We start from the raw sequence: 24,451 nt of genomic DNA, 5'->3' as shown, positions 1-24,451 counted from the left end.
GAGAGAGAGAGAGAGAGAGAGAGAGAGAGAGAGAGAGACAGAGAGAGAGAGAGAGAGAGAGAGAGAGAGAGAGAGAGATGCATTGAAGCTACAGAGAGAGAGGTTGGGGCTGAGGCTCAGAACAGCAGGTCATGTGTTGGAGTAGCAACAAGACAGAAAGACGTCAGCGGGACAGCAGGACAGAGGACAGGTCAGCAGCGGGACAGCAGGACAGAGGACAGGTCAGCAGAGGGACAGCAGTACAGAGGACAGGTCAGCAGCGGGACAGCAGGACAGAGGACAGGTCAGCAGAGGGACAGCAGTACAGAGGAAGGACAGGTCAGCAGCTGGACAGCAGGACAGAGGACAGGTCAGCAGAGGGACAGCAGTACAGAGGAAGGACAGGTCAGCAGCTGGACAGCAGGACAGAGGACAGGTCAGCAGAGGGACAGCAGTACAGAGGAAGGACAGGTCAGCAGCTGGACAGCAGGACAGAGGACAGGTCAGCAGCGGGACAGCAGTACAGAGGACAGGTCAGCAGCGGGACAGCAGTACAGAGGAAGGACAGGTGAAACAGAGAATGGTGTCTTGTTCTGGTTAGACGCAACCACACTGCTGTCTGTTTAAGGGATACTGTTACTGGGTAGGTAGGCATACAGATCTATTTGCATGTCTATGTTTAAATGTTGACTCAGCTGCTATATTTACATGCATTTCAATGGCTTATAGAATCTGTTTCCCAAAGCATGTTATGTGCATTTGTAGAGCAGGTAGAGTTTTAACAGTCAAAACTAGAAGATGACAGTGTTGTGTTGGTTGTCCTATAACCTAGTCTTCAGGCTGGACGACATTAGTTCTCCTACTATAACAGTGTGTTAACGGTGCTGTGTTGTGTTGTCTGTCCTGTTTCTATCATGAACAGCATGACCAGCGTGGGGAGGCCCAAAGCAGTGTCTCATGGTGTCGTTGGGGAGGAGAAGGAGCGGACATCGTCTCATGGCAACGACAGGCTGAAAACAGTGTCTCCATGCATCAAAGGAAAACCCAGAGCTGTCTCTCCATGCATGATAGGGGGGCAGAGGGCAGTGTCTACTTGGAGGCCAGAGGCGATGTCTCCAGGTGTGGTGGGGAGAGATAGGGCATGGTCTCTTGGTGAGCGCCAGTCCACCAGTGGCCACAGCAGTTTGACCCCCTGCCAGACCACTTCTAAGACCATCCGAGTGACGGACATCTTGGACTCCAAACCAGAGCAAACCAAGGCCCCTGTCAAGATCCGGCCCCCGAGCCCACGTCCCCCGCCCCCCAAGGAGCCCATGTTCAGTAGCAACCTGTCCAGTGACCCTCCTACCCAGCCCATCATGAGACGCAGGGCCCAGTCTTTGCCCTCGGTCCACGAGAGAATCAGAGACCGCCAGGTGCGCTTCGTGGACTCCTTGGGGCTGGAGCTGGAGCAGGTCAAGGTGTTCAGCAAGGGAGAGGAGCCTCGTATCCCCCCCCACGTCTTCTCCAGACTTCTCATGAGCGCTGAGATGAACTCAGGCCGGTCCCTGGAGCTTTCCCTGCCTTACTTCAAACCCTGCTTCCCCGAAAACACGGGTTCCCAGCTGGGGTTCGTTCAGCGCCTGGTGGAGCAGGTGGTCTCTCTGGACCAGGTCCTGTGCTCTGAGCTGGGCATCATCGGCACGGTGCAGGTCCTCAACCTGGCCTTCAACAAGGAGGTGACGATCTACTACTCCTTCACCAACTGGAGGAGCAGTGCAGAGACCAGAGCCTGCTGGGTGGCAACCCTACACAGGGATCAGACGGAGGGACCAGAGTCTGATGTCTTCCGGTTCCGTCTACCCGTCCCTCCGTTCATCCTGCAGCCCGGAGCCCTGCTGGAGTTCGCTGTGTGTTACAGGGTGATGGGAGCTGAGTATTGGGACAACAACGATAGGAACAACTACAAACTGTCCTGCCACAGCTACAAGCTGACCGTGCCCTGGGAGTGTGAGGACAGCATGGTGCACTTCACCTGACTGGCCACTGGGGGGCAAACAGAGCTGTAGGCCGATAGAGCTCTATTACATAGAGATCAATGGGGGAGTCAGAAAGCACAGCTGTGCCAAATGGTCTGACTGTACACAGATCTGCCTATAGGAATAGAATAGAAAATGAAATAAGCCACTCTCCTTTTAAAAATAATTCTTAAAGGCATTTAAAGACATTGGTGAATAGAGAAATAGAGTTAAAGTAATTGAAGGCAAAGCTGATAAAGACATAGCCAAGATGACTCAAAGCTGTAATCGCCGCCAGAGGCATATTACAAATTATAAACTGGGTGGTTGGAGCCCTGAATGCTGATTGGCTGACAGCCGTGGTATATCAGACCGTGTACCACTGGTATGACAAAACACTTATTTTTACTGCTCTAATTACTTTGGTAACCAGTTTATAATAGCAATACGGCACCTCGGGGGTTTGTGGTATATGGCCAATATACCACGGCTAAGGGATGAATACTTGTGTAAATGAGCTATTTCTGTATTTCATTTTCAATACAAATCAAATCAAATCAAATCAAATTTTATTGGTCACATGCGCCGAATACAACAGGTGCAGACATTACAGTGAAATGCTTACTTACAGCCCTTAACCAACAGTGCATTTATTTTAAACAAAAAAGTAAGAATAAAACAACAACAAAAAAGTGTTGAGAAAAAAAGAGCAGAATTAAAAATAAAGTGACAGTAGGGAGGCTATATATACAATAGAATAAAGTGACAGTAGGGAGGCTATATATACAGGGGGGTACCGTTGCATAGTCAATGTGCGGGGGCACCGGCTAGTTGAGGTAGTTGAGGTAATATGTACATGTGGGTAGAGTTAAAGTGACTATGCATAAATACTTAACAGAGTAGCAGCAGCGTAAAAAGTATGGGGTGGGGGCAGTGCAAATAGTCCGGGTAGCCATGATTAGCTGTTCAGGAGTCTTATGGCTTGGGGGTAGAAGCTGTTGAGAAGTCTTTTGGACCTAGACTTGGCACTCCGGTACCGCTTGCCGTGCGGTAGCAGAGAGAACAGTCTATGACTAGGGTGACTGGAGTCTTTGACAATTTTGAGGGCCTTCCTCTGACACCGCCTGGTATAGAGGTCCTGGATGGCAGGGAGCTTTGCCCCTGTGATGTACTGGGCCGTACGCACTACCCTCTGTAGTGCCTTGCGGTCAGAGGCCAAGCAGTTGCCATACCAGGCGGTGATGCAACCAGTCAGGATGCTCTCGATGGTGCAGCTGTAGAATTTTTTGAGGATCTGAGGACCCATGCCAAATCTTTTTAGTCTCCTGAGGGGGAATAGGCTTTGTCGTGCCCTCTTCACGACTGTCTTGGTGTGTTTGGACCATGATAGTTCGTTGGTGATGTGGACACCAAGGAACTTGAAGCTCTCAACCTGTTCCACTACAGCCCCGTCGATGAGAATGGGGGCGTGCTCAGTCCTCTTTTTTTTCCTGTAGTCCACAATCATCTCCTTTGTCTTGGTCACGTTGAGGGGAGAGGTTGTTGTCCTGGCACCACACGGCCAGATCTCTGACCTCCTCCCTATAGGCTGTCTCATCGTTGTCGGTGATCAGGCCTACCACTGTTGTGTCGTCGGCAAACTTAATGATGGTGTTGGAGTCGTGCCTGGCCATGCAGTCATGGGTGAACAGAGAGTACAGGAGGGGACTGAGCACGCACCCCCTGAGGGGCCCCCGTGTTGAGGATCAGTGTGGCAGATGTGTTGTTACCTACCCTTACCACCTGGGGGCGGCCCGTCAGGAAGTCCAGGATCCAGTTGCAGAGGGAGGTGTTTAGTCCCAGGATCCTTAGCTTAGTGATGAGCTTTGAGGGCACTATGGTGTTGAATGCTGAGCTGTAGTCAATGAATAGCATTCTCACGTAGGTGTTCCTCTTGTCCAGGTGGGAAAGGGCAGTGTGGAGTGCGATAGAGATTGCATCATCTGTGGATCTGTTGGGGCGGTATGCAAATTGGAGTGGGTCTAGGGTTTCTGGGATTATGCTGTTGATGTGAGCCATGACCAGTCTTTCAAAGCACTTCATGGCTACAGACGTCAGTGCCACGGGTCGGTAGTCATTTAGGCAGGTTATCTTAGAGTTCTTGGGCACGGGGACTATGGTGGTCTGCTTGAAACATGTTGGTATTACAGACTCAGTCAGGGACATGTTGAAAATGTCAGTGAAGACACTTGCCAGTTGGTCAGCACATGCTCGGAGTACACGTCCTGGTAATCCGTCTGGCCCTGCGGCCTTGTGAATGTTGACCTGCTTAAAAGTCTTACTCACATCGGCTACGGAGAGCGTGATCACATAGTCGTCCGGAACAGCTGGTGCTCTCATGCATGCTTCAGTGTTGCTTGCCTCGAAGCGAGCATAGAAGTGGTTTAGCTCGTCTGGTAGGCTTGTGTCACTGGGCAGCTCGCGGCTGTGCTTCCCTTTGTAGTCTGTAATAGTTTTCAAGCCCTGCCACATCCGACGAGCGTCAGAGCCAGTGTAGTATGATTCAATCTTAGACCTGTATTGACTCTTTGCCTGTTTGATGGTTCGTCGGAGGTCATAGCGGAGGTCAATACATAGCGGAGGTCAATACATTTAACAAACTTTCTACAAACCTTTTTCACTTTGTCATTATGGGGTATTGTGTTTAGATGGGTGAGACAAAAACATATATTTAATCCATTTTGAATTCAGGCTGTAAATTATTATTATTATTTATTTATTTTCACCTTTATTTAACCAGGTAAGCCAGTATACATTAAATACAGTGTGTGCAAATGTAGTAAGTTATGGAGGTAAGGCAATAAATAGGCTAAAGTGCAAAATAATTACAATTTAGTATTAACACTGGAATGATAGATGTGCAGAAGATGATGTGCAAATAGAGATACTGGGGTGCAAATGAGCAAAATAAATAACAATATGGGGATGAGGTAGTTGGGTGGGCTAATTTCAGAATGGCTGTGTACAGGTGCAGTGATCGGTAAGGTGCTCTGACAACTGATGCTTAAAGTTAGTGAGGGAGATAAGAGTCTCCAGCTTCAGAGATTTTTGCAGTTCGTTCCAGTCGTTGGCAGCAGAGAACTGGAAGGAATGGCGGCCAAAGGAGGTGTTGGCTTTGGGGATGACCAGTGAGATATACCTGCTGGAACGCATACTACAGGTGGGTGTTGCTATGGTGACCAATGAGCTAAGATAAGGCGGGGATTTGCCTAGCAGTGATTTATAGATGACCTGGAGCCAGTGGGTTTGACGACGACGAAAATGTGGAATAAGTCAAGGGGTATGAATACTTTCTGAAGGCACTATGCTTATGAAGCCTTTATGTATGCTATATGAAGCCTTTATGTATGCTATATGAAGCCTTTATGTATGCTATATGAAGGCTTTATAAGGTGCACTTCCAGGTTTTTCATTTCACACTTTTTTATAGTAGATTTAAAATCTGTTTCTGTTGCTCACTGTGATATAAAGCATGTCACTGCACTCGCTACAGCCGATAGGATTTGGATGTCCATATTTATTAAACATTTATATATTCTGTTTATATTCAGTTTGATATATTCTGATTATATTACATTATACCATGGCATTGTTGAATACTGCTTTCTGATTGGCTTGAAGAGCATTCATTCCAGAGCATGCATTATTTCCCTATAAACGCACGGTGTATTTGCATGGTAGAATTCAATGGCTATAGTTAATTCTTACATGTTCTTATGTTTCAGCTGCTTTTGATAGCAGAAGTTGAATTGAAAACATTGGCATTGTTGAATTAGATTTTCATAATGGCAAGCTAGGACTGACGGTTTGGTTAGCTAAACTAGCAAGTATTTTTGTTTGGTTCCCAAGGCAACTACTGTAAATATCTAGTAATTTCTAGTGGCAAAAATGTGATCAATTATATAGCCATGGTATAAAAGGGATAATCAACTCTGGGCTCTATTCACCTTCAACGTCGATCATTATTTACCATAGAATGCATTGATTATCCCTTAAATATATTCACTGAGTCATTTCCTCCTGGAACTCTCTCTCTGACTAATATATACAGTGGGGAAAAAAAGTATTTAGTCAGCCACCAATTGTGCAAGTTCTCCCACTTAAAAAGATGAGAGAGGCCTGTAATTTTCATCACAGGTACACGTCAACTATGACAGACAAAATTAGAAAAAAAATTCCAGAAAATCACATTGTAGGATTTTTAATGAATTTATTGGCATATGATGGTGGAAAATAAGTATTTGGTCAATAACAAAAGTTTCTCAATACTTTGTTATATACCCTTTGTTGGCAATGACACAGGTCAAACGTTTTCTGTAAGTCTTCACAAGGTTTTCACACACTGTTGCTGGTATTTTGGCCCATTCCTCCATGCAGATCTCCTCTAGAGCAGTGATGTTTTGGGGCTGTCGCTGGGCAACACAGACTTTCAACTCCCCTCCAAAGATTTTCTATGGGGTTGAGATCTGGAGACTGGCTAGGCCACTCCAGGACCTTGAAATGCTTCTTACGAAGCCACTCCTTCGTTGCCCGGGCGGTGTGTTTGGGATCATTGTCATGCTGAAAGACCCAGCCACGTTTCATCTTCAATGCCCTTGCTGATGGAAGGAGGGTTTCACTCAAAATCTCACGATACATGGCCCCATTCATTCTTTCCTTTACACGGATCAGTCGTCCTGGTCCCTTTGCAGAAAAACAGCCCCAAAGCATGATGTTTCCAACCCCATGCTTCACAGTAGGTATGGTGTTCTTTGGCTGCAACTCAGCATTCTTTGTCCTCCAAACATGACGAGTTGAGTTTTTACCAAAAAGTTATATTTTGGTTTCATCTGACCATATGACATTCTCCCAATCCTCTTCTGGATCATCCAAATGCACTTCAGACGGGCCTGGACATGTACTGGCTTAAGCAGGGGGACACGTCTCGCACTGCAGGATTTGAGTCCCTGGCGGCGTAGTGTGTTACTGATGGTTGGCTTTGTTACTTTGGTCCCAGCTCTCAGCAGGTCATTCACTAGGTCCCCCCGTGTGGTTCTGGGATTTTTGCTCACCGTTCTTGTGATCATTTTGACCCCACGGGGTGAGATCTTGCATGGAGCCCCAGATCGAGGGAGATTATCAGTGGTCTTGTATGTCTTCCATTTCCTAATAATTGCTCCCACAGTTGATTTCTTCAAACCAAGCTGCTTACCTGTTGCAGATTCAGTCTTCCCAGCCTGGTGCAGGTCTACAATTTTGTTTTTGGTGTCCTTTGACAGCTCTTTGGTCTTGGCCATTGTGAAGTTTGGAGTGTGACTGTTTGAGGTTGTGGACAGGTGTCTTTTATACTGATAACAAGTTCAAACAGGTGCCATTAATACAGGTAACGAGTGGAGGACAGAGGAGCCTCTTAAAGAAGAAGTTACAGGTCTGTGAGAGCCAGAAATCTTGCTTGTTTGTAGGTGACCAAATACTTATTTTCCACCATAATTTGCAAATAAATTCATTAAAAATCCTACAATGGGATTTTCTGGATTTTTTTTTCTCAATTTGTCTGTCATAGTTGACGTGTACCTATGATGAAAATTACAGGCCTCTCTCATCTTTTTAAGTGGGAGAACTTGCACAATTGGTGGCTGACTAAATACTTTTTTGCCCCACTGTATATATATAGCGTTTCCTTTCTCCTGTGCTGTTTGTGCGTGACCGTGTACATGAGTGTGTGAGTGTGTGGACGTGCTTTTCTAATAACCGTTTTCTGTGTTCATGCAAGTGACTGATTGAACGCATCCCCACTATCAGTGTCTGCAATTTGGCAGAACGCCCAGAACTTTGTTTAGAGAAAGAAATGTATTACGGATTTCCTGGTTAATTCTCTCCTGATTCCAGGAATCGTCTAATGGAGATTTTCTGGAAAACCTGGGAATTTGGGGAAAGTAACCAGAATGGTGTAACCCTTTATGAGCATCTTTATGAGCTGAGCACCAAAGACCCATTTTCTCTAGATGGTATTTTTATTTTGGAGACGTCTTCGAAGACTTGGTGGAAACTTCTCAGGTGTAGAGTTAAATGCAAAGTAGTAGTTGATGCAGGGTTTAATCTGTCAAACAGTATTTCATGACTTATGTAACTGTGGGGTCACCATGATCTGATTAATTTGATCCGTAAAGGGGTTGTGTGTGTGTGTGTGTGTGGTTTGTGTGTGTGTGTGTGTGTGTGTGTGTGTGTGTGTGTGTGTGTGTGTGTGGTTGTTAGTATTTGATTAGTTAAGACAATCAAGAGGAGGTCTCCATTGATCCTCTGTAGCTCAGCTGGTAGAGCACGGCGCTTGTAACGCCAGGGTAGTGGATTCGATCCCCGGGACCACCCATACACAAAAATGTTTTATGCACACATGACTGTAAGTCGCTTTGGATAAAAGCGTCTGCTAAATGGCGTATTATTATTATTTGAAAGGGTATCCTACCAAATGGCGTATTATTATTATTTGAAAGGGTATCCTACCAAATGGTTGTCACATCAGCAGTAGGTCTGGGCTGGAAATGATTAGATTAGGTTGATTAGATCTCTTTTTCCTATTGCCACAATGTTTTATTTACTAGCCAGAGATGTGCATTTAAAAGTAGTATTATTTTCAATCACTTTGGTGCAATTTTTACAAGTACAGTATGCGGAACATGTTCACAAATATAAGCACAAAAATCTAATCAGATCATAAAAACACATTCAAACAGTGACTTGTTCACTGCACCAAATCACTGCATATTCAATCTAATATATTTTCAAAATGCAATATACACTTTACTTTTCTTGTCATTTGTTAACAATATAATTAAGTATCCCTTAATCAAACTGCTCAAAACTGATAACAACTGAACCAAAAGTATGTCGTTTTATATATAGTTTTATAACTGCTGAACACTGTACATTTCTAGATATAAACAAAAATATAAATGAAACATGCAACAATTTCAAAGATTTTACTGAGTTACAGTTCATATGAGGAAATCAGTCAATTGAAATAAATTAATTCGGCCCTAATCTATGGATTTCACATGACTGGGAATACAGATATGCATCTGTTGGTCACAGATACCTTAAAAAAAAGTAGGGGGCATGGATCAGAAAACCAGTCAGTACAGTGCCTGCTATTCATCCCCCTTGGAGTTTTTCCTATTTTGTTGCATTACAACCTGTAATTTAAATGAAATTTTTATTTGGATTTCATGTAATGGACATACACAAAATAGTCCAAATTGGTGAAGTGAAATTTAAAAAATAACTTGTTTAAAAAAAGTATAAAAAATTAATAACGGAAAAGTGGTGCGTGCATATGTATTCACCCCCTTTGCTATGAAGCCCCTAAATAAGATCTGGTGCAACCAATTACCTTCAGAAGTCACATCATTAGTTAAATAAAGTCCACCTGTGTGCAATCTAAGTGTCACATGATCTCAGTATATATACACCTGTTCTGAAAGGCCCCAGAGTCTGCAACACCACTAAGCAAGGGGCACCACCAAGCAAGCGGCACCATGAAGACCAAGGAGCTCTCCAAACAGGTCAGGGACAACGTTGTGGAGAAGTACAGATCAGGGTTGGGTTATAAAAAAAATATCAGAAACTTTGAACATCCCACGGAGCACCATCAAATCCATTATAAAAAAAATTGAAAGAATATGGCACCACAACAAACCTGCCAAGAGAAGGCCGCCCACCAAAATTCACGGACCAGTCAGGAGGGCATTAATCAGAGAGGCAACAAAGAGACCAAAGATAACCCTGAAGGAGCTGCAAAGCTCCACAGCGGAGATTGGAGTATCTGTCCATAGGACCACTTTAAGCCGTACACTCCACAGAGCTGGGCTTTACGGAAGAGTGGCCAGAAAAAAGCCATTACTTAAAGAAAAAAATTAGCAAAATCATTTGGTGTTTGCCAAAAGGCATGTGGGAGACTCCCCAAACATATGGAAGAAGGTACTCTGGTCAGATGAGACTAAAATTGAGTTTTTTGGCCATCAAGGAAAATGCTATGTCTGGCGTAAACCCAACACCTCTCATCACCCCGAGAAAACCATCCCCACAGTGAAGCATGGTGGTGGCAGCATCATGCTGTGGGGATGTTCTTCATCGGCAGGGACTGGAAAACTGGTCAGAATTGAAGGGAAATACAGGGAAATTCTTGAGGGAAACCTGTTTCAGTTTTCCAGAGATTTGAGACTGGGACGGAGGTTCACCTTCCAGCAGAACAATGACCCTAAGCATACTGCTAAAGCAACACTCAAGTGGTTTAAGGGAAAACATTTAAATGTCTTGGAATGGCCTATTCAAAGCCCAGACCTCAATCCAATTGAGAATCTGTGGTATGACTTAAAGATTGCTGTACACCCATCCATCTTGAAAGAGCTGGAGCAGTTTTGCCTTGAAGAATGGGCAAAAATCCCAGTGGCTAGATGTGCCAAGCTTATAGAGACTTACCCCAAGAGACTTGCAGCTGTAATTGCTGCAAAAGGTGGCTCTACAAAGTATTGACTTTGGGGGGATGAATAGTTATGCACGCTCAAGTTTTCTGTTTTTTTGTCTTATTTCTTGTTTGTTTCACAATCAAAAATATTTTGCATCTTCAAAATTGGCACAACTTACCCCGGGTATGGGGTTGAGCTGGGCGAGGATCCTCAGAAGAGGAAGGGTTGGACTATCCTACTCAGTGAATTTCAGAAAAATGTACATAGTGAAACATTAAAAAACATATTATTTTTTAGATAAAACTATACTAAATATATTGACGTCACCAAATAACTGATTAAAACACACTATTTTGCAAAGAAGGTCTACAGTAGCTTCAACAGCAGTCTGTAGGGTAGCACCATGGTGTAGCCGGAAGACAGCTAGTTTCCGTCCTCCTCTGGGTACATTGACTTCAATACAAAACCTAGGAGGCTCGTGGTTCTCACCCCCTTCCATAGACTTACACAGTAATTATGAAGACTTCTGGAGGACGTCCTCCAACCCATCAGAGCTCTTGCAGCATGAACTGACATGTTGTCCACCCAATCAAAGGATCAGAGAATGAATCTAGTACTGAAAGCATAAGCTACAGCTAGCTAGCACTGCAGTGCATAACATGTGGTGAGTAGTTGACTCAGAGAGAAAGACCATTTTTGAACAAATTCATTTCTTCAAAAACAAAGGAGAAGCAGCAAAGAGAGAGAGAGAGAGAGAGAGAGAGAGAGAGAGAGAGAGAGAGAGAGAGAGAGAGAGAGAGAGAGAGAGAGAGAGAGAGAGAGAGAGAGAGAAAGAGCTATGTTTTGTTGTATTTTTTCACTTTCACTTACTGAGCTAGCTAATGCAGCTAGCTAATTTAGCCTACTCAAACACCCGGATCAAACAGAGAGGAATGCTGTTTACGTTAGCTAGCTGGCTAAGGCTATCCAAAACTGGAACTCTTCCAAGTCAATGTAAGCTTTCAGTTTAATAAATGTATTGCCATTAAACTAAAGCTAAACTGCTTGCTGTACGCTGTACTGCGTGATTGTAGCGGGTTTACTAACGGGTTAGTTCTAGTAGCTGTGTTGACCATGACGTTAGCTAATATGGTGACAACGATGTAGGCTGTGTGTAGCGGTTAGCGATTATTGTATGAAGGTTTGGCTTGGAACGATTATTTCGCCTGGTCACGGACAGCTGATGTGTTGTGCACTGAACTCCACAAGCGAAGGGAAAAGGTGAGAGGAGGAGAGCGCGTAGATGCGAGAAGGAATTATACAACGATCAAAGGGATGATGCTGTTTGTATGTGGCTGCTATGAAAGTCAACTGTGTATGGGGGTGATCATTCCGCCGATTCTGTTGAAAAGTGTTTCATAAACGGAATCAAACGGAACGAAACGGGGATAAACCTAGCTGAATTTGTCCAATAGAAACTCTTGTTTGCATCTGTTTGGACTAATGATTACACCCTAGATCAGCTAGATGCAGGCAAGAGTGTGCAAGGCGGTATTTTCTGTCACTTTGATTACTCCAACTTGGGTCTCGGCCTGTGCACCTCCTTTATAAACTTTCATTCGTAGGCTAAGTTGTAGCAACCTCATGATAGGGAACGTTTTAGTATCATGTATTAGACTAAACCTATTGATGCCAGCGATCCCAGTTGATTGGTGTCTATTCGCTTGTATGTCAGTATCAGAAAGGGCTTTTTGTAATCACCAATGAAAAGACAGTAAATGGAAGTACCTGATGATAGGAAGCACATTAGATGTGCAGGACCAACAGTATGTTGATGGCTGTAGATTTGTGATTCGTCCGTTAGCATTGAAATAACTGTGAATTAGCAGGGAGCTAATGTGACCATTACAATTAGAGCATGCTAGCTAACTCACTCTTACAGCAATAACATACAAAAGCACATCCCAGGATGCCCCCAATATCTACCAGATACTGTACACACCCACATATATATATATATACACACACACACACACATTAGGACATGTACAAGCATTTCCCTACACCCGCAATAGCATCTGCTAAGTATGTGACCAATACAATTTGATTTGATTTGACATAGTGAACTCATACACATTGTAAATATGATATTAGAACACAGAACTTGACCTACTACTTGCATGTCAATAACAGACTGGGAAGAATTTACGTTCGCAATCTCCCACCCATCTGCAAGCATGACCAATGGCATAACACCTTATTGATATGGAACTTCAACCCATACCAATAGGAATACATAAACATCGAATACATATTTCTGCAGTGTAAAGTGGAAGGATAACCAACCCTCTTACATTCTCCCCTGCTGAATTCCACTTGCAAAATGAGGAATGCAATACCCTGCACGTCAAAACACCCACAATCAGTACAAGACCAAAAAACGTTCCTCATCAACACCATCCTCTCTCTCCTGATGTTCTCCTGTCCTGTTGTTTCCTCTCAAACGGAGCGCGCCAGCTGAGCTTCTACTCGCATAAATGATACTATGCCGCCACCTTGTGGTGAAGTGCGGAGTTGCACGGTGGTGAATTCAACAAACCCCGGTTTAGGTACTTGCATAAAAGCTCAAATAAATTGCTAAATATGTATTTAATATTGGTAGATACAAATAATAACCAATCCAGTGTATTTCTCCTTTATGCTACCTGGGGCTTGTCTATGACTACCGGAGAATGCAGCTTGTGCAGGAAAGTCCTCCAGTGTCCATTAGCAAACTTGATACTTCTTGAAGCCGGCTCACCAGTGCTTAATTTGAGCCGGATCCTGCCGGAACAGGGTCCGGCACCTCTCCGTTTTGGACTGTTTTGTTCCAGAACCTATTTGGCCGGATCCGGTACCTCTCGTGACATGTAAAATATTTATACCACTTTTTTTCTTCTTTTTTTTAATAGGGGGGTTGGAGAGGGAGGGGTAGAAGGATTACTTTATACTAGTCCAGGTATTCCTTAAAGAGGTAGCGTTTCAAGTGTCTCCGGAAGGTGGTCAGTGACTCCGCCGTCCTGGCGTCATGGGGGAGCTTGTTCCACCATTGGGTTGCCAGAGCAGCGAATAGCTTTGACTGGGCTGAGCGGGAACTGTGCTTCTGTAGAGGTAGGGGAGCTAGCAGGCCAGAGGTGGATGAACGTAGTGCCCTCGTTAGGGTGTAGGGTCTGATCAGAGCCTGAAGGTAAGGAGGTGCCGTTCCCCTCACAGCTCCGTAGGCAAGCACCATGGTCTTGTAGTAGATGCGAGTTTCAACTGGAAGCCAGTGGAGTGTGCGGAGGAGCGGGGTGACGTGAGAGAACTTGGGAAGGTCGAATGAGATTCACTTTCTATGATCTCTCTCCCTCTCTCTGCTCTGATAGACATCAGTCTGCAGCTCTCCTCTCTCCAGCGTTGCACTTCATCATTTATTATGATCCTCTGTAGCTCAGCTGGTAGAGCACGGCGCTTGTAACGCCAAGGTAGTGGGTTTGATCCCTGGGACCACCCATACACAAAAAAAAATGATGCATGCATGACTGTAAGTCGCTTTGGATAAAAGCGTCTGCTAAATGGCATATTATATTATTATATATTATTTCCTTATAGAATCATATAAGCGAAGGGTTCCGGAGAAGCTGCAGCACCCCTGATGAATCGAAATAGGCTACATTTGCCAAAGTTATAGAATTACTGCTGTCAGTTCAGAAATAAATGAAATCATTCAGAATACCTCATGAGAAGGCCTACGATTTAGCCACAGAGGATCAATAGCTTCTTTTAAAAATAGCCCAGCTGTGGATTGTTGCCCAATAACAGCTGCAAATCTGTTCGTGAAAAAACAGCACGCCGACAAAACATTTCAAATACAATCGCGCGAAAACACAGGCTGGAAAGCCACGACTCCTGATGTAAAGAGGATACTTTTTTTAACAAAAGAGCTTTTGGCACGAGCGCATCGACAATCACCAGCGAGTGAGCAGCTTATCATTGGGCGAGTCAGTGAAACTGGAAAGAATATTTAGGACTATAATTTCCTCCTCATATTGTAGCCTACAACATGTCTCCACACACCTAGGCCTTTGCTATTGATGGATTCAAGACAAGGTTGTTTTTATTTATCTCAGATTCTCAGTTTGTCAGTGTCAAAGTAGCCTGCCATTTCGATCATTTGTGCTGTATTAAAAAATATTCTGCCAAAGTCTCCAGTCATGTAAAAGGACGTAGAATTGCATGAAATGCTATTTTACCAAGGAGAGTGATGGAGTGCTGCATCAGATGACCTGGCCTCCACAATCCCCAGACCTCAACCCAATTGAGATGGTTTGGAGATGAGTCGGACGGCAGAGTGAAGGAAAAGCAGCCAACAAGTGCTCAGCATATGTGGGAACTCCTTCAAGACTGTTGGAAAAGCATTCCAGGTTAAGCTGGTTGAGTGAATGCCACAAGTGTGCAAAGCTGTCATCAAGGCAAAGGGTGGCTATTTGAAGAATCTCAAATATAAAATATATTTGGATTTTTTAAACACTTTTTTGGTTACTATATGATTCCATATGTGTTATTTCATAGTTTTGATGTCTTCACTATTATTCTACAATGGTGAAAATTGTACAAATAAAGACAAACCCTTGAATGAGTAGGTGTGTCCAAACTTCTGACTGGTAGTGTATATTAGCCCACACAGCTTCAAGCATGCACTTTCATGCTAGGTTTAGGACCTCCCATTGAAGTTTATAGAGACCCCAACTGTATAGAGCAGTCTACTTTGGTTTATATACAAGCAGTATGAAACTTTTCACACAACCAATTCATTTGACTTGGTAAAAAAACAGTTTTTTTGGACCTAACTTGCTTACCACTTTTTCCATGTGGTTTCTTCCTACACAGACTCCATTACATGATGACCTCTTCCTAAATATTTGGTCAAATGATACATTTTGTCTATGGTTTCATAGAAACAAGGGGTCCCTCAACTCAACTCACCCTTTGGCTCCACTTACCCCACTCTTCCCTCTGTAATTAGGCTTCTGTATTTTCAAAGTTACAAAATTATTTATTCCTCTATGGCAACAGGGTAATTTTTCATTAATTAATAGATTCATATTGAGAAATACTGCAGTATCTTCTTATGTTGTAAATGAGATATGATTACCGGTACTGTGGTCCTCTGTAGCTCAATTGGTAGAGCACGGCGCTTGTAACGCCAGGGTAGTGGGTTTGATCCCCGGGACCACCCATACGTAAAAATGTATGCATACGTGACTGTAAATCGCTTTGGATTAAAGCGTCTGCTAAATGGCATATTATTATAAATGGCATATTACTGTAATATCGCTCTGTACTGAGTTGATTTTCTATTACATTTAGTGAACACTAGATGGAGATAGTGCCCAGATTTAAAACCTGTAGTTGATGGAGTAACTGTTTCCCTCTCGGCCTCTCCCTTCTCTGTGTACGTGAAACAGTCAGTTACCTGTTCAGGTGTGACTACAGTTTTATCTAACCAAAGTCTTCTGAAATATTGCACCCACCCTGTAGAATGAGTTAGTTTGTCTCCTTGAGTCAGCGCTGTGGTCCTCTGTAGCTCAGCTGGTAGAGCACGGCGCTTGGTCCTCTGTAGCTCAGCTGGTAGAGCACGGCGCTTGGTCCTCTGTAGCTCAGCTGGTAGAGCACGGCGCTTGGTCCTCTGTAGCTCAGCTGGTAGAGCACGGCGCTTGGTCCTCTGTAGCTCAGCTGGTAGAGCACGGCGCTTGGTCCTCTGTAGCTCAGCTGGTAGAGCACGGCGCTTGTAACGCCAGGGTAGTGGGTTCCATCCCTGGGACCACCCATACGTAAAAATGTATGCACACATGACTGTAAGTCGCTTTGGATGAAAGTGTCTGCTAAATGGCATATTATTATTATTAAAGTAGGCTATCTGGGCTGATCCCAGATCTGCTCATCCAAGCGTGGTGGTAGTGGAAGTACAGTAGAGAACTGTTAATGGAGGGGACGTCATCATAGACTGTACAGTGGGTGGAGGAGACATCCTGCTTCCTCCGGGTCATCACACAGCCCTCCTCAAACACACTCCTACTGATTAGACACCAATAGAACATTCAGGGTCTCTAACATACTCTGACGTGGCTTCCTGCCTGGACCTGCTGGGTGTGTGTGGGAGGGATGGAGTCCTGATCTTGGGGTGTCCGTCTGTGTCGTGTGTCGTGATGGGTGATGGCCAAGGCGGTGAAAACACACACACACACACACACACACACACACACACACACACACATTGGACACACGACATAGAGGGAACCGGGGAACACCCTAAGATGACGATGCCATCCCTCCCACACAAAGGAGCATCCCTCCCTCCCTCCATCCTAAGCTCCATAAACGGTGCCTTCGTAAAGTATTCAGACCCCTTGACTTTTTCCACATTCTGTTAGGTTACAGCCTTATTCTAAAATTGATTCAATTGTTTTTCCCCCCTCATCAATCTAAACGCAATACTCCATAATGACAAAGCAAAAACAGTTTTTTAGAAATGTGTGCTAATTTATTAAAATAAAAAACCGGAAATATCACATTTACATAAGTATTCAGACCCTTTACTCAGTACTTTGTTGAAGCACCTTTGGCAGCGATTAGAGCCTCAAGTCTTCTTGGGTGTGACGCTACAAGCTTGTCCCGAAGCCACTCCTGTGTTGTCTTGGCTGTGTGCTTAGGGTTGTTGTCCTGTTGGAAGGTGAACCTTCGCCCCAGTCTGAGGTCCTGAGCGCTCTGGAGCAGGTTTTCATCAAGGATCTCTCTGTACTTTGCTCCATTCATCTTTCCCTCGATCCTGACTAGTCTCCCAGTCCCTGCCACTGAAAAACATCCCCACAGCATGATTCTGCCACCACCATGCTTCACCGTAGGGCTGGTGCCAGGTTTCCTCCAGACGTGACGCTTGACATTCAGGCCAAAGAGTTCAATCTTGTTTTCATCAGATCAGAGAATCTTATTTCTCATGGTCTGAGAGTCTTTAGGTGCTTTTTTGGCAAACTCCAATCGGGCTGTCATGTGCCTTTTACTGAGGAGTGGCTTTCGTCTGGCCACTCTACCATAAAGTCCTGATTGGTGGAGTGCCAAAATGGCACCCTATTCCCTATATAGTGCACCAGATTTGACCAGAGCTATAAGTCCTGGTCAAAAGTAGTGCACTATGTAGGGAATAGGGTGCCATTTGGGATGCAAAAAAAGACTGTGAATGGAGAAGACATCATAGACTGTACAGTGGGTGGAGGGGACATCCTGCTTCCTCCGGGTCATCACACAGCCCTCCTCAAACACACTCCTACTGATTATACACCAATAGAACATTCAGGGTCTCTAACATACTCTGACGTGGCTTCCTGCCTGGACCTGCTGGGTGTGTGTGGGATGGGGGATGGAGTCCTGATCTTGGGGTGTCCGTCTGTGTCGTGTGTCGTGATGGCCAAGGCGGTGAAAACACACACACACACACACACACACACACACACACACACACACACTGGACACACGACATAGAGGGAACCGGGGAACACCCTAAGATGACGAAGCCATCCCTCCCACACAAAGGAGCATCCCTCCCTCCCTCCCTCCATCCTAAGCTTCATCAATGGTGCCTTCGTAAAGTATTCAGACCCCTTGACTTTTTCCACATTCTGTTAGGTTACAGCCTTATTCTAAAATTGATTCAATTGTTTTTTCCCCCCTCATCAATCTAAACACAATACTCCATAATGACAAAGCAAAAACTGTTTTTTAGAAATGTGTGCTAATTTATTAAAATAAAAAACCGGAAATATCACATTTACATAAGTATTCAAACCCTTTACTCAGTACTTTGTTGAAGCACCTTTGGCAGCGATTACAGCCTCGGGTCTTCTTGGGTATGACGCTACAAGCTTGGTACACCTGTATTTGGGGAGTTTCTCCCATTCTTCTCTGCAGATCCTCTCAAGCTCTATTAGGTTGGATGGGGAGCGTCGCTGCACAGCTATTTTCAGGTCTCTCCAGAGATGTTAGATCGGGTTCAAGTCCGGGCTCTGGCTGGGCCACTCAAGGACATTCAGAGACTTGTCCCGAAGCCACTCCTGCGTTGTCTTGGCTGTGTGCTTAGGGTTGTTGTCCTGTTGGAAGGTGAACCTTTGCCCCAGTCTGAGGTCCTGAGCACTCTGGAGCAAGTTTTCATTAAGGATCTCTCTGTACTTTGCTCCGTTCACCTTTCCCTCGATCCTGACTAGTCTCCCAGTCCCTGCCACTGAAAAACATCCCAACTGCATGATGCTGCCACCACCATGCTTCACCGTAGGGCTAGTGCCAGGTTTCCTCCAGACGTGACGCTTGGCATTCAGGCCAAAGAGTTCAATCTTGGTTTCATCAGACCAGAGAATCTTATTTCTCATGGTCTGAGAGTCTTTAGGTGCCTTTTGGCAAACTTCAATCGGGCTGTCATGTGCCTTTTACTGAGGAGTGGCTTCCGTTTGGCTGCTCTACCATAAAGTCCTGATTGGTGGAGTGCTGCAGAGATGGTTGTCCTTCCGGAAAGTTCTAACATCTCCACAGAGGAACTCTGGAGCTCTCTCAGAGTGACAATTGGGTTCTTGGTCACCTCCCTGACCAAAAAAATCGAATCAAATCAAATGTTATTTGTCACATACACGTGTTTAGCAGATGTTATAGCGGGTGTAGCGAAATGCTTGTGCTTCTAGCTTCGACAGTGCAGTAATATCTAACAATTTCACAACATATACCCAATACACACAAATCTAGTAAGGAATGGGATTTAAGAATATATACATATATGGACGAGCAATGACAGAGCGGCATGGACTAAGATACAGTAGAATATTATAGAATAGAATGCAGTATATACATATGAGAGATGGCCAATCCAAGATGGCGTAGTAGTGCGGTCATGTGTTGTGTTGTGTCCTCGTGTAAATAGGCAGTTTTTTTTTTTTTGTGTCTTTTATTCGTGTATATTTCTCCATCTCACTTTCCATCCGTTAACTAAATATACTTTCCTGCAACCCGCCTCACCCAATGTGGAACGGATTCTATTATTTCTTTATTTTTATCAAGAACCTACGGCTGAAACTAGCCAGCTAGCCAGCTAACTAGCTACTTGCTATTAGCCACCGTTAGCGGTCTTCACCACTGTCCGTGGCCTGCACTACCTACCAGCCAGCTCTAGCCTGGACAATTATCGGCCAGTCTGCACAGCGTGCTATCGACCCAGAGCATATCAGATTTTCTGCCGGAATCACTGAATCACTGGACCTTAACGCCGGACCATCGCAACTAGCTAGCTGTAACCGAATAGCTGTTGTTGGCTAATATCCACCTCCTGACGTACCAGTTAGCCTTGAGCTAGCCTCAAGCCAGGCCCATCTCCCGGCTATCTACCTCTCTGTCAACCAGACGGGACCTCCTAGTGTCGACACGGAGCCCCGCCGATCCTACACGACTGGTCTGCCGACGAAATCGTCTGATGTGGTTACAACAGGCTTCCCGTTACGACGTCGACCACGAAGATTCCATCTGCTAGCCCCGGCCCGCTAGCACACGCTAGCCGTGGCCTCTTGCTCGCTAGTGCTTTAGCAGCCCCCGAACTACCTCAGAACTATCCTATTGCTGTTCACCGGACCTTATGATAACTCAGCTATACAGCTGATGCCTGCTGGACTGTTCCTTTTTACGGTACCGCATCCTGTTTATGTTTAGCCTCAGCCCAAACTGTGTCGTCATTACCAGCTGTTGTCTTAGCTCTCTCAAATTACACCTGTGATTGCTTTACGCCTTTCTCCCTTCTCAATATGGTTAGCTTATTGTTGTTTCGGTTATTTCTAATTGTACTATTTCACTGTAGATCCCCCAGTCCAGCTAAACCTGCCTTAGATAGCTCCTTTGTCCCACCCCCCATACACGCAGAGACCGACTCAATTGGTGCCTCCAGTGATGCTATCTCTTTCATTGTTACCCAACGCTTAGGTTTACCTCCACTTTACTCATATCCTTTCATATCCTTGTCTGTACATAATGCCCTGAATCTTTTCTACAATGCCCGGAAATCTGCCCCCTTTATTCTATGTACCCAACGCACTAGAATACCAGTTCTTAAAGCCTTTAGCCGTATCCTTATTCTAGTCCTCCTCTGTTCCTCTGGTGATGTAGAGGCTAACCCAGGCCCTGCAGCCCTCAGTATCACTCCTACTCCCCAGGCGCTATCATTTGTTGACTTCTGTAATTGTAAAAGCCTTGGTTTCTTGCATGTTAATATCAGAAGTCTACTTCCTAAGTTTTAGTTATTCACTGCGTTAGCACACTCCGCCAACCCGGATGTTCTAGCAGTGTCTGAATCTTGGCTTAGGAAGGGCACCAAAAATTCAGAAATATCCATTCCGAACTACAACATTTTCCATCTAGATAGAACTGCCAAAGGGGGCAGAGTTGCAATCTACTGTAGAGATAGCCTGCAGAGCTCTATCATACTATCCAGGTCTGTGCCCAAACAGTTTGAGCTTCTACTTCTAAAAATCCACCTTTCCAGAAATAAGTCTCTCACTGTTGCCGCTTGCTACAGACCCCCCTCAGCCCCCAGTTGTGCCCTGGACATCATATGTAAATTGATTGCCCCCCCATCTATCCTCAGAGTTCGTACTGCTTGGTGACCTAAACTGGGATATGCTTAACACCCCGGCCGTCCTACAATCTAAACTAGATGCCCTCAATCTCACACAAATTATCAAGGAACCTACCAGGTACAACAATAAATCCGTAAACATGGGCACCCTCATAGATATCATCCTGACTAATTTACCCTCTAAATACACCTCCACTGTCTTCAACCAGGATCTCAGCAATCACTGCCTCATTGCCTGCGTCCGTAACGGGTCCGCGGTCAAACGACCACCCCTCATCACTGTCAAACGCTCCCTAAAACACTTCAGCGAGCAGGCCTTTCTAATTGACCTGGCCCTGGTATCCTGGATGGATATTGACCTCATTCCGTCAGTAGAGGATGCCTGGATGTTATTTAAAAGTGCTTTCCTCTCAATCTTAAATAAGCCTGCCCCATTCAAAAAATTCAGAACTAAGAACAGATATAGCCCCTGGTTCACCCCAGACTTGACTGCCCTTGACCAGCACAAAAACATCCTGTGGCGTACTGCATAAGCATCGAACAGCCCCCGCGATATGCAACTTTTCAGGGAAGTCAGGAACCAATATACACAATCAGTTAGGAAAGCAAAGACTAGCATTTTTCAAACAGAAATTTGCATCCTGTAGCACTAACTCCAAAAACTTTTGAGACACTGTAAAGTCCATGGAGAATAAGAGCACCTCCTCCCAGCTACCCACTGCACTGAGGCTAGGAAACACTGTCAGCCTTGGTTTCTCTAATGACTGCCTCGCCTGGTTCACCAACTACTTCTCAGATAGAGTTCAATGTGTCAAATCGGAGGGCCTGTTGTCTGGACCTCTGGCCGTCTCTATGGGGGTGCCACAGGGTTCAATTCTCGGGCCGACTCTATTCTCTGTGTATATCAATGATGTCGCTCTTGCTGCTGGTGACTCTCAGATCCACCTCTACGCAGACGACACCATTTTGTATCCATCTGGCCCTTCATTGGACACTGTGTTAACAAACCTCCAAACGAGCTTCAATGCCATACAACACTCCTTCCGTAGCCTCCAATTGCTCTTAAACGCTAGTAAAACTAAATGCATGCTCTTCAATCGAATGCTGCTTGCACCTGCCCACCCGATTAGAATCACTACTCCCGGCGGGTCTGACTTAGAATACCTAGGTGTCTGGTTAGACCGTGAACTCTCCTTCCAGACTCACATTAAGCATCTCCAAACCAAAGTTAAATCTAGAATCGGCTTCCTATTTCGCAACAAACCCTCCTTCACTCATGCTGCTAAACATGCCCTCGTAAAACTGACTATCCTACCGATCCTTGACTTCGGCGATGTCATTTACAAAATAGCTTCCAACACTTTACTCAGCAAATTGGATGTAGTCTATCACAGTGCCATCTGTTTTGTCACCAAAGCCCCATATACTACCCACCATTGTGACCTGTACGCTCTCGTTGGCTGGCCCTCACTACATATTCGTCGCCAAACCCACTGGCTCCAGGTCATCTATAAATCACTTCTAGGCAAATCCCAGCCTTATCTTAGCTCATTGGTCACCATAGGAACACCCACCCGTAGTATGCGTTCCAGCAGGTATATCTCACTGGTCATCCCCAAAGCCAACACCTCCTTTGGCTGCCATTCCTTCCAGTTCTCTGCTGCAAATGACTGGAACGAACTGCAAAAATCTCTGAAGCTGGAGACACTTATCTCCCTCACTAACTTTAAGCATCAGTTGTCAGAGCAGCTTACCGATCACTGCACCTGTACACAGCCCATCTGTAATTAGCCCACCCAACTACCTCATCCCCATATTGTTATTTACATTGTTATTTATTTTTCTCATTTGCACCCCAGTATCTCTATTTGCACATCATCTTCTGCACATCTATCATTCCAGTGTTAATACTAAATTGTAATTATTTTGCACTATGGCCTATTTATTGCCTTACCTCCATAACTTACTACATTTGCACACACTGTATATACATTTTCTATTGTGTTATTGACTGTGCGTTTTTTGTTTACCCCATATGTAACTCTGTGTTGTTGTTTTTATCGCACTGCTTTGCTTTATCTTGGCCAGGTCGCCGTTGTACATGAGAACTTGTCCTCAACTGGCTTACCTGGTTAAATAAAGGTTAAATAATTTTTATTTTTTGTATTTTTTTATGAGTAGTGCAAGATATATAAACATTATTAAAGTGACTAGTGTTCCATTTCTTAAAGTGGCCAGTGATTTCAATAGGCAGCAGCAGCCTCTAATGTGCTAGTGATGGCTATTTAACAGTCTGATGGCCTTGAGATAGAAGCTGTTTTTCATTCTCTCGGTCCCAGCTTTGATGCACCTGTACTGACCTCGCCTTCTGGATGATAGCGGGGTGAACAGGCAGTGGCTCGGGTGGTTGATGTCCTTGATGATCTTTTTGGCCTTCCTGTGACATTGGGTGCTGTATGTGTCTTGGAGGGCGGGTAGTTTGCCCCCGGTAATGCGTTCGGCAGACGGCACCACCCTCTGGAGAGCCCTGCTGTTGTGGGCGGTGCAGTTGCCGTACCAGGCGGTGATACAGCCCGACAGGATGCTCTCAATTGTGCATCTGTAAAAGTTTGTAAGCCAAATTTCTAGAGGTATTCCTCTTGTCCAGATGGGACCAAGGTCCTTCTCCCCCGATTGCTCAGTTTGGCCGGGCTCTAGGAAGAGTCTTGGTGGTTCCAAATGTCTTTCATTTAAGAATGATGGAGGCCACTGTGTTCTTGGGGACCTTATAGGTATTTCAGTTTTTTATTTTCTAAAAACCTGATTTCACTTTTGTCATTATTGTGTGTGGATTGCTGAGGATTATATATTTTTTTTTACATCCATTTTAGAATAAGGCTGTAACGTAACAAAATGTGGAAAAAGTCAAGGGGTCACAATACTTTACAAAGGCACTGTATACAGTAGCTGGCTAGGTCATTCATGTGAGCAGTGAGGGGTCTGGTCGTGTGTTGGACAGGAAGGATTAGCTCCATTTATAGCTGGTCAGGTCATTAGTGAGGGGTCTGGTCGTTCTGTTGTTGTTGTTTTACCATCTGTCGTACAGTACAGATCTGATTGGTCTGACTAACATTCTGTTGATCAAATAAGCAACATATTGAAAAACAGACTGTGGACTGAAACAGGTGCCAGTACTGGGACTGTTTACATTTAGGTGCGGCAATCTTTTTAAGTCTATATTCTATGGTGCCGAGCAGTAGAATATCTGAGGTGTCGGTACTCAGTACTTAGTGTTGAGTGGTCCAGAACAATTCAAGCACTGGGTTAGAGATTAAACTGTAACCCTGCAGTCTAAT

The 24,451-nt window shown here is 44.7% G+C and overlaps 1 protein-coding gene across 2 annotated transcripts; it reads left to right on the top strand.

The window, feature by feature from the left end:
* The first annotated feature begins 512 nt into the window (after positions 1-512).
* Positions 513-2,294, top strand: LOC121578586 (protein phosphatase 1 regulatory subunit 3D-like). 2 transcript variants are annotated; one of them, XM_041892952.2, is made up of 2 exons: positions 513-622; positions 902-2,294. In XM_041892952.2, the coding sequence occupies exon 2, from the start codon at positions 903-905 to the stop codon at positions 1,995-1,997; it is 1,095 nt and encodes a 364-aa protein (XP_041748886.1). In that variant the 5' UTR covers positions 513-622; position 902; the 3' UTR covers positions 1,998-2,294. The 2 variants fall into 2 exon arrangements, with proteins under 2 accessions (XP_041748886.1, XP_041748887.1); XM_041892953.1 differs by having other exon boundaries at positions 521-547.
* The last annotated feature ends 22,157 nt before the right edge of the window (positions 2,295-24,451 follow it).

This window comes from Coregonus clupeaformis, unplaced genomic scaffold, assembly GCF_020615455.1.
Source record: "Coregonus clupeaformis isolate EN_2021a unplaced genomic scaffold, ASM2061545v1 scaf0216, whole genome shotgun sequence".
Classification (NCBI taxonomy): domain Eukaryota; kingdom Metazoa; phylum Chordata; class Actinopteri; order Salmoniformes; family Salmonidae; genus Coregonus; species Coregonus clupeaformis.
Note: the sequence above shows the minus strand (reverse complement) of the source record. Positions and strands in the feature narration are given on the sequence as shown.